Raw genomic sequence first — 13,141 nt, 5'->3', positions numbered from 1 at the left:
TTTTAATAATCAGAGATACGACAGAATACAAATTTACCATATACAGAAAACAACGTTCTCACTTTCATACATTCACTACTTTAGCTATCATGACAGTTTCTATCAAATAGGTGTAGCTAGTACTTGTTCTTAGAGCCTTACGAATTTGTTCCCCAGAATTCCTGGAAAAAGAATTTGAACTAATTCGCAAGCAACTTTCGTCTTTAAAATATCCTGACCATATAATTGAGAAAGCAATTCACAAAAGCTAACGTAATTTTCTACCGACCCCCTAAAGACAAGACCAGAGATACACCCAACAATAAAATAATAATTCCCCACCTGGACACGATAAGAGAATAACCACCCCCTCGGAAAATCGAACCCTTTTGTATTTACTTACCCAAACACCTTAGCCAAATCCCTGATTAACGTCCAACAAAAGACATCTCCAAAGGACTCTGGGGTATACGAAATCCCATGCCAGGACTGTGACCAATCTTACATCGGATTTACAGGTAAATCCCTTCCCCAGAGATTAATACAACACAAACGGTCAGTTAGGTATGGACAACAGAACTCGCTATTTCAACCATATAAATGAACTAACCATAGAATAAACTGGAATTTGTCACATAATTTATAGCAGCAACTGCCGGTACAAGAGTCAAATGATGGAATCGGCCTTAATAAAAGAGAGGCAGGTAATGAACAGCTCTCAAAAGGAGGATGGATTTCGGACACGATCGACAACGTCTTCATTCACCAACCCTTAAGAAGATTAGAGAGATTATCGCGGGGGTGACTTAAATGGCTTGTTTGTGGATGGACCTCTTGGTATAATACCACCTTTTCTGTGACTTTTCTCATTCATCTACCTGAAGAGGGAGACAGCAGTCTCTGAAATATAGTACTTTTTCTCTATTTTGGTGTTTTTATGGGCTCCTTTTATTAGATGGCAACTCTGTTGTTACAGAACATTTTTACCAGTCATATATATACTATATATATATATTATACAGAGAGAGAGAGAGAGAGAGAGAGAGAGAGAGAGAGAGAGAGAGAGAGAGAGAGAGAGAGAGAGGCAACTATGGTTTTTTATATCTGCAATAGTGCGATGGGATAAAAGTATTCTTATTTCTCGAATCGATTAATGATTATGAAAAGAGATTACAGTTTATAAACATTTTTGCCTTTCCCTTCTCAAAAAAAAGGTATCATTTATTTTTCCCGAAGGTTATTCAAATAGAGCGTTTTAAGAATAAGAATACTCTCGACTTCCCTCTGACGATTTTGAAGTAATTTGTAGAAAGGTTTAATGTGCAGTTAGTAAGATTGCTCTCTCTCTCTCTCTCTCTCTCTCTCTCTCTCTCTCTCCTCTCTCTCTCTCTCTCTCCTTCAAATTTTACTCTCAGAGTGTAATACACTGATGAATATCAAGGCGGTCTTAATGCTCGAGAACCCGAAAATGACATTAACCCTTTCTGTTCGTGAGAGAAAAGTCTTGCCTCTATTATACGTAAAGTCGTTTAGCAGAATGAGTATAACCCCTCCATTATGTCGGTAAACGAATTGCTATTTTATTTTACTCGTTAATTATTTTCCCCTTGTAATGGTTCCGGAATATTTTTCCAAGTTTCAAGTACTATGTTAAACTCATATTAATTTCTTGTTTTCAGTAATGGAGCTGTTTTTAATGTATATATTATTATATATCTATATAGTATATATATATATATATATATTTATATATATATATATATTTATATTTACTTCCCTTCTTTTCTTTGTTGTTTTGGTGGTTCTTCTGATTTGTATTCTAACAAACTGATATGCACTATTATGTTCCTTGATTAATGTTTGCCACGCTGATGGGTTGATAATGCAGTCGAGAATGAACTCTTTGTCAATGAACAATTTCTTGTGAACGATGTTTCCCAATGAATTTCTTGCAAATGTGTAAAATGCGTAACCCTTCTTATAGTTATTTGGGTGCGGTGCGTTGATGTAATCCCTTCAGAGAATCTTACATAATATTTTTTACATCTGAAGTATTTCTTTTTCATAAAATGAAAATTTGTTAAGGAAATAGATTATAGAAGTGTATTTCCTGTATATTGATTGAAATTCCTATGAGTTATTGGATCGCCGTACTAGATGGTGGAATATTGCTCTTAACAATGAAGTAGAATGAAAAAGCTTAATTTTGTATGCCGTATCTTAGTAGGTATCAGGACAAAATCCCCCGGAGGACAAAATCTCCCCTAGGACAAAAATCCCCCGGAGGACAAAAATCCCCCGAGGACAAAATCCACCAGGACAAAATCCCCCTCGCCAGAATTTCTCTTTTTCTACCGTTTGCTTGTTTTTCTAACGGCAAAATTTTTTTTTTTAAATACAGCTACATTAACTGATTCTTCTTACTGGCATGACAATACAGTCGTTTGCTCATAGTAATAGGGATGTGTACCTTATATACATTAAACGGGTGAATGAAAAGTTTAAGAATAATTTTCATTCTTCATTAAGTTAGAAGAAAATTATGTGAATCAGTTGTTTTCCTGGGGAATGCTTAATGTCTTGTGTTCATTGTAATTGTTCCCTTTGGACGATGAAATTGAATACAAAAGACTTTTTCTGTCTACAAAATGGCTGATATTGGAGTATAAAGATTACTGAAAGAAAAACCGAATTATTTTTTTTTTACATTGTAGCATCATTATTAGCCATGAAAGTAGATTTATTTCAACGAATTATCTCGAAAATAGATTTTTTTCAATGATTATCTGTAAAATTCTGTCTGAGCCCATTCATCCGGCTTTCAGCTGCTTGCATTTTAGTGTTTCCCCCTCAATTTTAAAATAAAATAAAATTGAAATTAGGCCTTTAATAGAATCTGAATGACAGTTGATTGTATTCTGTCTACCTCCAGCATTTACACCTCAAACAGCTTTTTTGCCATTTTAATTCGCACATATTTAGTCACTGAGGTTCATCACTTTGCCATGTTACATTTGTAACATTTAAGGAATAAAAATTTAGTCGGTTGAAGTAAAACATCAATGACTAATGTATCACCAATGTCATTTTCATCCTGTGTCGATAACTTGCCATTCATTTTCATTGTTTAACGTGTGCTAATGTTTAGACTTTAGATGGATTCAAGTACAGTATTTTATAGCATACTTAGTACATTTAGTTATACTCCCGTCTGCTCTCTAGTATTTTACTCTCCGTAAGGCATCATGGGAACTTGCAAAATAAATGTTACGTTTTTGCTTGGGATCCTGAGCTTCGCGCAGTTTCTGCTCGTCAGTGAATCGATACAATTGCTTATTGCCTTTAAAAGCAAAATCATTCCTAGCCGTGGTCGACTTGAAACAATCCCGCTCAGATCCAGTTTCTTCAGACCTTGGCTTTCAGATATTTCGATTATGGATTTTGGTTGCCGGTATTTTTTGTCTGTTTAATTTTTCATCACAGAGGAGGGTGACTAATGCAGCCAAAGTTTAATAACTTGATGTTTTTTTAATTGGTTTCAGCGTTTGGAATTTTAAGTTTACTATTTCATGGGAAATTCTTAATATTTAGCCCTTTTGCTATCTATTCGTAAGGCCCAAAAAGTTCCATTTTAGCCGAGGGGCGAGCGAGTCATGTGCGATCTTTTATAGCCCATTGGTTAGGCTAAATAGTAGCATCATTTCTGGGTATCCTATCGTAAGGGAAAAGAATCGGGAATATATATATATATATATATATATATATATATATATATATATATTCATACATACATACATACATACATACATACATACATACATACATACGCACTCTTTAAAATTACTAGTTAATATTTCACGACACATACATATGCAGCCCAACCTCTCCTCACCCGCAGTCCAACACTGCAGTGGTTGGCTCTGTATGCAGGGGCGAGCCTGGAAAGTTGCATTTTAATAAGGTGGGGTGCCTCTTTAGTGTCTCCCTCTGGTCTCAGACGAGACTCCTGGAAATCCGGAAGGTTAAAGCTAGTGTTGAGAGAGAGAGAGAGAGAGAGAGAGAGAGAGAGAGAGACAGAGAAGGGGGGGGGGGGGCCTGCCGGAGTTGGTGTTGGATCTCTAAGTTTTTAACTTATTGGCGATTATTTATGTGTATCTTTAGTACTTAATTTTGAAGACTTAATAGGAGTTAATGATTCTCTCTCTCTCTCTCTCTCTCTCTCTCTCTCTCTCTCTCTCTCTCTCTCTCTCTCTCTCTCTCTCTTTAAGTGTATCTTTAGTATCTAATTTTGAAGGCAGTCAATAGAAGTTAATGATTCTCTCTCTCTCTCTCTCTCTCTCTCTCTCTCTCTCTCTCTCTCTCTCTCTCTCTCTCTCTTGTATATTGACTTTCTTTTAAATCGTAGACATACTTTTATAATGTTACACTATGCTACCCCAATATGATTTTGAAAATAATTTCGTTTGGTAAGTTTTCGTGGATTACAAATGCTGCTGACTGTATGGCGCTGCGTAGCATTTCTTTTTACAAATATTTCTGAGGTCTCGTTCACTTGGAATCCCCAGTAATTCATCTTGGCTGAGCGTCTACGGTCGTACATAAAAAATATTTGTTATTTGGTATTTTAAGTTCGAAAATATTACTTCTACAGTTTATGGTATTGGTCATCGAGTATCAGAGAATTATGGTCTAGTATAAGCCGTAAAATTTAGGATTCTGGAACATGGTTTCGTTTTATCCAGCATGTTTTGCTGGATGTTTGGAGATGTAATATTAAAATTCTTGTAGGGTATAGTTTTTTCCTCCAATATTAACAACTAATTACCTTTATCTTTGCTTGCTATTTAAAAGTGAATTAAAAATATCCACCTAGTATTACTAAAGCAACGTTTTGTATTGTTTACCATATGAAATGTCAGCTAAATTTTAGTGTATGTAAGAAAAGTTATTTAACGAATGTAGGCCCTTTCCTCGCGCATCGCTGTGGTCGATATGATACCCTGCATAATTATTTTTGTTTCTGCTTAATACTGCCTTAACGTTTTCTATTGTTTGTGTAAAGAAAACGCAGGTTCTTTAAATCATAAGTGTACGCCCCTTAGAGTTTTAAGCATCTGACTCGACTCCTTGCTTTGGAAATTGGAATTCGTAACCGCGCGGGTTGTCGTCCAATTTAATTAACCTTGGTGGCCAGCGTATTGGTTAGGGGAATTTGCTATATTGCTTGTCAGTGGCATTTAGGGTTGTGGCAGATGTACTGCAAATGAAATACCATGCTAACTTATTAGCATTCTATGAATGCTTAAAAATTAATTTTGGATGGAAATGTTACATTGATTTTTGTTGAAGTGGTATCAAATTAATAATATCTATCTGTTTAACACACACACACACACACACACACATATATATATATATATATATATATATATGTATATATATATATGTGTGTGTGTGTGTGTGTGTATGTATGTGTATATATTTATATATATATATATATATATATATATATATATATATATATATATATATATATATATTTTATATATATTCTGTTCGTTAAAGGTTTCGGCTCACAGTGAGTAATTGCACTTTTGGTCTGGATGAAATTGCCTGGGTGTTTAGAAGCGTAAAAGGTGCAAAAGTTTCAGGAACTCTCTCTCTCTCTCTTTCTCTCTCTCTATCGTCTCTCTCTCCTCTCTCTCTCTCTCCTCTCTCTCTCCAAATAGCTGATTGGGCACAATTTTAAACGACTCGTTAATGCTAACAAACATTATTTTTGTACATAAATTGCTATAATCATAATTTTGTGAGCGAAATCGTAAAATTTTGCTTTTTGCGTTATTTTTGTATAGAGGAAACCCCCCACCAGATTTATATAGGATTTTTCTTAAATCTGTAGAGCACACACACCCACATATGTATATATATATAGATATATAATACATATATATATATATATACATATATATAATAAATATAAACATATATCTATATATATATATATATCATATATATATAATATCTGTTCGTTAAAGGTTTCGGCTCACAGGTGAGTAATTGCACTTAGGTCTGGATGAAATTGCCTGGGTATTTAGAAGCGTAAAAGGTGCAAAAGTTTCAGGAGCTAACCATATTATTTTTGTACATAAATTTGGCTATAATTTTATGAGCGAGTGTTTAATGTATTTTTATGTGACAACGATATCTTATGTATAGAGGAAATCCCCCTTTTTATATATGATTTTTCTTAAATCTGTAGAACAATCTGCAGAACGTATGTGATGACATTTAGTCGCCATGTTACAGTGCAACCTGACGTTTCAAGTTTGTAAATGTACAATATACACACACACACAGAGTTATACTATATATATATATATATATATATATATATATATATATATATATATATATACACATACACACACACACACACACACACACACACCTTACAACATCACTGTGTAAGTCAAGATGGCTTAGATTCCAGATTCTTTAATTTTCAAACTACAAGCTTTCGAAGACATACTGTCTAATTCATCAGGTACCAGAAGAAGAAGCCTGTAAATATTCCATAGCTTGTATTTCGTAAACTAAAGAATTGGGAATCTAAACCTTTCCGTTTCACTGAAGTCTGACACTAATGGTATGAGTATATGTTTAATACATGTGTACGGTACAAGTATTGGAATGAAGAATTTAATATGATCCTCTTTCACTAACGTATGCTTTTATTGTCAAGTCAACTTACTATTTTCAATTATCATATTGGCTACGTACATGAGATAAGCGAAGCTATATATAGTATAATCGTATTCTTTGTCATATAGGAGATAAGTTTTTAGTTTCATTAAATCTACGGAATGTTTCTTCCCAATTTCAATTAAAGTCCTATGGAGATAGCGGAATTGAAGTAGCCAACGAAGTTGGAGAATTATCAAGTATATCCATGGTTTAAGAAACTTGTATCCAATTGGAAAGCATAACATAATTTAGAGAGAGTTCATGACCTTCGTGTTAAAATTGTATAAAGAAAGTTTTCGTAACTTAATAATATTGATTTTGACGTATTTTTCATGGTTAACATATGATCTCATTTAATTGGATTTTCCAAGATGAACTTACATTCTCATGTTATGAAATACGGTTGTCCTTGAGCCGATGTTAGCTTTATTGTTGTGATCAGAAACGTTAGTCCTTGTCCTACTTACCTCAAGTTTTTTTCTCTCTCCAAGTTGAAAGTTCTCTCTCTTTGCTAATTTTGGTAAATTAAAGAATTAGGTGAAGTTATTGGTTTTAGTGCAATTAGAGATGCACGATTTTACTTTGTTGTCAGACTTATCAAGTCTCGAGGACCAACTGTAATTTCCAGTGCGTCACGGGACTAGAATTTCGCGTGACAGGTGATATTGGTTGATGGTAATGGCTGTTAGTACATTGCTTTGTATGTTCCTACGTTTCACAAGGCCAGAGAACCATGCTAGGGATGTCTCTGCCCTGGAGGTAATGTGCCATTATGTGCGTCTGGTAATATTCCACTCCAAGGGGCATCATTATTTAGGCATGGTATATTTAACCTACTTTTACTCCCTTTGTCCCATTTCATGTAGCTCTCTCTCTCTCTCTCTCTCTCTCTCTCTCTCTCTCTCTCTCTCTCTCTCTCTCTCTCTCTCTCTCTCTCTCTCTCTCTCAAGAATCTTTTCTGAAGATTAAATTCGTTTATTATATGTTTTCCAGATAAAATTGCGAGTCCTATTAATCCTTTGGAAAAAGGAAACCCACAACATTATCCAGTATAACTTGTTTACTGGTAAGGATTTACGATGTAAATCCTTACCAAGTAAACAAATCATACTCGGTAATCTTGTTTGTTTCTTTCTCCATCTTCAGAAGAAAACTGAAAGAAGTTTTTGTTTGACTGATCCTTTCTATGTAAATGCTGTTTTAACCAGTAATTTTTGCTTACTCTTTGGCTCTCGCATTACATTGAATGTATATTATAGTTACTCCTGTTCTGTGAACGATGTTTTTATTGAATTGTCACATATTATTTGAAGCATATACTATTTCACAGTAGTTTGATTTGTGATTGAATAAGTCTCTAAAATTGTAGTAAAAATCAGAGCAATCGTAGCATCCAAAGGAATCATTATATCAGACAGTGTAGTTTAGGGGAATAGCAGTGATTAGTTTACTGTGGAAGGTTAATATTCAGTAATGAAATACTCTGCATGAAATTGCATTGTTTTATCAATGTATGTGTTTTGGTCAGGCCATTTTTTGTTTTTCTCGTTGGTATTTCATAATTGCTGCCAGCTTTAAAGTTTTAAAGTGATCAGTTAGATAGAAGATAAATAATGATTACTTTCATTATTCCATTACTCTCTCTCTCTCTCTCTCTCTCTCTCTCTCTCTCTCTCTCTCTCTCTCTCTCTCTCTCTCTCTCTCTCTCTCTCTCTCTGTGAAAAATGGTTTAGAACTCAGAAAATGAAGACAAATTAGCGGTTTCATCTTTTGGGATGAAGACCGATGCCTCTGAGATTGGAGAAAAAAAAAAGTGGTCGAGAAATCCGGAGATCAGCTAAGTAAGATGGAAGGTAACAAAATCCTGAATCCTCTGTTTTCTTAATTGTCGGAACCAGATACCGTTGACCCTTTGGTTTAATAGTTATTTTTGAATACTTTCATAACGATTTTCATAAGCTTTTTGAGTAGGTGAATATGTGCTTACATATATTCATAGTGCAGTAGATTTTTTGCTTTTTCTGTTTCTGAAATATATTTAAAGAAGGCTACTGTATATTTCTTTTATTTTTCATAAGATGCCGCTTTTTTTGGAAATGAAGTCAGAATTATCACCTGTTCGTTACCACTCAAACAAATATAAAAATATACAATATCCCTGAATATATACAGTGATACTTCTATTTGAGATCGTATAGTACCGGTCATATTTATATGTTGCGTTCATTACTGCCACAGCGATCGCTTAAAACCGCTGAATTTCTCGATACCTTTCACCCCAGTCATGGATGCTATGCAGTCAGAGGGTGATGATGCTATTCCCATGCTCACGGGACCCCGCAGTGCGAGTGACTTGTGATTTAACGACCGTCCTCACGTCCGTGCTGTTGAATGTCAATGATTGGGAGGGGCAGGAAGTATCTCTGAAGTTAGTGGATGGGTCTCTCGGTTGCACCTGGATTCTTAAAGCAGACCTCTCGGGCTATGTGCCTAGAGTGCTCTCTCTCTCTCTCTCTCTCTCTCTCTCTCTCTCTCTCTCTCTCTCTCTCTCTCTCGTTTTAGCATTGTTGGTACCTGATTGTTACGAGCGATGAAAAGCTGGGGGCGTTCGGGTTTATGGTCTTTGTATCTTTTTGTAGTCCGGAAGGTTTCTGCCTTGCTGCTTTGTGAGTTATTTTGGGGTCTTGGAGATTTTTATTCGCGTATCTGAACCGTTTGCATGTATTTGTTTACATGTGTTTTGCTTTTTGAATTTTTATCGTGAGGATACAATTGTTTTTAAGGCCCAATTAAGACTTGAGATAAGTCTATGGCTTTGCCTTTTTATGTTGCTTGTTTTATATTTCTTTTAAGTTGAACAGTATTAAATACAAATTGTGTTCTTGCGTTTTCTTGTAATTTTTGGAGGGAAACTCGTTTAGCTGAAATTGATTTTGTTAAGAAATCCTTTATATCCGATGATTTGTTATGGATTGTATAGTTTATATACTATGTTTATTCAATATCGAGCTTGCGTTAACATGCTAGTAAGAAATAACGGATAAAATCTATTTTCAGTATAAGAAAGAATGGTAGTTAATGGAAATGCGAAAAAAAAGATAAATATTGTGAAGGGTTGTATGGACTTTTTTTAGGTTTTTATAGAAAAAAAAAATACTGATTAGTTCCAGTGGAGAATGATGTTTCTTGTTAGTATACCGAGATCTCTTACAGTTCTTTCACCTTGAAGGAGTCGATAGGATTTACTCCTACACTAACCTTTATTGAACTATGTAGATATGGCCTGTTTTTTGTTTCGGGATTGCATTTATATTCATTTGCTCCTTCAGAGGAAATATAGTTAATGATTTGCTTATTCATCTTACTCGTAGCTATTCTCCTGGTTTAGTTTATACATAAATTATGCATATTATTTATATAATATATATATATATATATATATATATATATATTTAAATATATATATACACGTATATATATACGTACATTATATTATTATATATAATGTTATATTATATGTAATATATAGTAATATATATATATCTATATATATATATATATATATATATATATATGCGATTTACAGAAAGTGGTATATTCAATTTAAGGGACACCATACTGTATGTAGTAATCGGTACACTGGGTAGAAGGAACGGATGGGGTTAATAATTCCCCGAAATTTATGTAAAGTTGATTCCCATCACCTCTTCAAACGTATCCTGCAGTTTGTAAAATGGCTGAAAAAAAAAATTCGTGATCTGTTGCGAACAAAAGTAATGTTTCAAGAAATCACATTTCTGAATTGCAGAATACTCCGTTTACATCAAGGCATATTTGTTGGAGTGGTAGTGAAATGTAATTTCTTTGCCCATTACAGTTGTTCTTTCGCTGAATGATATGATCCATAACAGTTTCCGCTACAGAGCTCGTCATTTTTTCAGCCATTTTACAAACTGCTTATTATATGGCATCAGGATAAGTTTGAAGAGGTGATGGGAAACAAATTTGCAGAAATTAGAGGTGAATTATTAACTCAATATAATAGGGTACCCCCTTAAATTGAATATACCATTTTCTGTAAATCCATTTTCTATAACGGGATACAGGATGGACTCTACTGTCATTGATTTCTCGTAACCAAAGAAGGTTGATATACTGATTAATATTTTGTTACGTGTTCCAGGTGTTTGTGGTGTGTGTGTGTGTGTGTGTGTGTGTGTGTGTGTGTGTGTGTGTTTTATGGGAATAAAGATTTAATTTCACATTTATTGGTAAGTGTATAACGCAAGTTATTGTTGTTTATTTTAAAGGTAATATCTGATGTATTTTTTCCGTTTTCTGGTGAATTAATTTACTAACCTTTATTTTCAGTCGAAAATGCTTGCTACTATGAAAAAAAAAAAAGAATCGATGATACGTTATATCGAACAGAAAGAAGCAGTTGTGAAAAACTAACTCCGAGCAGAGCATCGTATTACTTGCTCGGGCAGTTTGTCTTCGTTTATTGTGCAACACTTTTAGCTTCATTCGGTTTCAGTAGTTTTTGTATTCGGCAATTTCCTTTTTTACATTTATCATGCGAAATGTCAGGTTCATATTTATTTCTTACAACATATTAGTTCATTTGGTAGGCACAGATATCATGTTAATTATATTTTAAGTTCATAACTAATATTTAGCGTTGTAAAAGTAATTAAAGTTCCATTTTATTAGCTTTAACACTATAGTTCATTTCGAAAGCATAGTAGTTATATTGTTTATATTGTTAGAGCTTAGCCATTATTAGCAAGAAAGGAGACATATATTGATAACATGTAATTACAAAGACATTAAAATTATATTAATTACGAGTAGTTATTAGTGACATTACTATTATTTTTATCAGCCAATCAGCTTTTATGTTTTTCAATTGGTGATTACTGTTTATTGAAATGGCAGAGTAACTTGGGCGATGACGCTATCAAAATTTATTATTAATTTAATTTTTCTCCCACTAATACCTCGGTTCTAGTTTAATTAATTTTTCGAAATTTTGATTTACTTCACCGTTAAAACCATCGTTTTTATCACGTGCAAGGAAAAGTATCAGAAACTGATAGTCTGGAGATATTTTGATCAGGTTAAAGTGGATTTTAATCATTTGATAATGCCAAAATACTTTTTTCTTATGTACGTAATCAGCCTGTTATTGATAGTGTTGCTATCAGTGTTAGGTGGCTAATTTAATTTTCATGTTTTCATTCATTGTTTATTATCCAATATGTCTACAGTTGAGACTTTGCGCTTTTTTCTTTTTTTTACGAATAGGTTACATATATATGATGATATAAATAACATCAGCATCTCTTTCTTAGAGTCAAATACATGTTATGGATCATTGATATGTGTTCTGTTTCTGTGTGGTCATACTACGGATATATAGTGTCTGATCTCTTGATTTGTGTGTGTGTGTGCGTTTTGAGCTGCTATAGGAGCAAGAGCCTGTGCTGGCGTACAGCCATCTTAATCTTCAACAGCAACAATCTGCTGTTAATGTTTTGTTTCCTATGATTTCCCCTAGAAGTGTTATGATTATTTTCTGCCAACGATGACATGGTGATCTATTTATGCTAGTCGGTTGTTGTTTAGTTATTTTAATGTTAATTTTTCCAGTGACTAATGTATTTCGTCTCTCGTCCACAGAATACGGCGTCGGTGACCTAAGGTACTCCTCGCCACATACATCTCGACCCATCTCCAGGACCTCGTCTCAAGCGTCAGTTAATTCTTTAACTTCTTCTACAGCTTCTTCTCTCTCTCATCTCCCACGGCGCTCGCATTCCACCCACACGCCCACAAGGTAATTTCTTGCACAGCTTCACACCGCAACACCCCCTCGCTCATCCTTTTCATTAACTGGTGCGTTTTTCTTAGCGTTCAGCATATGTTGATGGCGTTTCAACATATGTTGATGGCGTCAGGTATGTCGGATTTCTTCATTTTAGCGTTTTTTTCATTGTGTCAACCCTTCTGTCGTTTCACTTAAACGTTTTCGCCAATGCAGACTTCTTCCTTCTAGTGTCTCCGCCCTTTCTCATTTTTCCTTTATTTCATGTAAACGTTTGACTTTATTGGTGATTTCTCGTTATCAACGTTCTTGTGTTTTCTTAACCTGTCATTCATTTCATGCAAACGTATTCAGCAGTGTTGATTTATTTCTTGTCGTCATCTGTCCTTCATTCCGGGTACACGTTTCTGCCAATGCTTACTTGGTGACTCGTTCCCTTCAAGATTTTTTCCCTGTTTTAACTTGTCCTTCTTTTCTTGTATGAATTTTGTTCAGTGATGGATCCCTCTAAAGAATGTTGGCCTTGTATCGTAACCTTTCCAAACTTAATTGATTAAATAGGTTTCATTAATGCTGCTTGTGGTTTTG

At 34.4% G+C, this 13,141-nt stretch overlaps 1 protein-coding gene across 9 annotated transcripts in view; it reads left to right on the top strand.

The window, feature by feature from the left end:
• The window catches only part of LOC135206179 (adenomatous polyposis coli protein-like), a 626,589-nt gene that overhangs the window by 419,198 nt on the left and 194,250 nt on the right, over positions 1–13,141 (top strand). For all 9 annotated transcript variants that reach the window (XM_064237480.1, XM_064237484.1, XM_064237481.1 and 6 more), the window contains one exon: positions 12,409–12,565. In XM_064237480.1, the coding sequence (XP_064093550.1) occupies positions 12,409–12,565 (157 nt within the window). The remainder of the gene's footprint in view (positions 1–12,408; positions 12,566–13,141) is intronic.

This window comes from Macrobrachium nipponense, chromosome 29 (assembly GCF_015104395.2).
Source record: "Macrobrachium nipponense isolate FS-2020 chromosome 29, ASM1510439v2, whole genome shotgun sequence".
In the NCBI taxonomy this organism is placed as follows: Eukaryota; Metazoa; Arthropoda; class Malacostraca; order Decapoda; family Palaemonidae; genus Macrobrachium; species Macrobrachium nipponense.
Note: the sequence above shows the minus strand (reverse complement) of the source record. Positions and strands in the feature narration are given on the sequence as shown.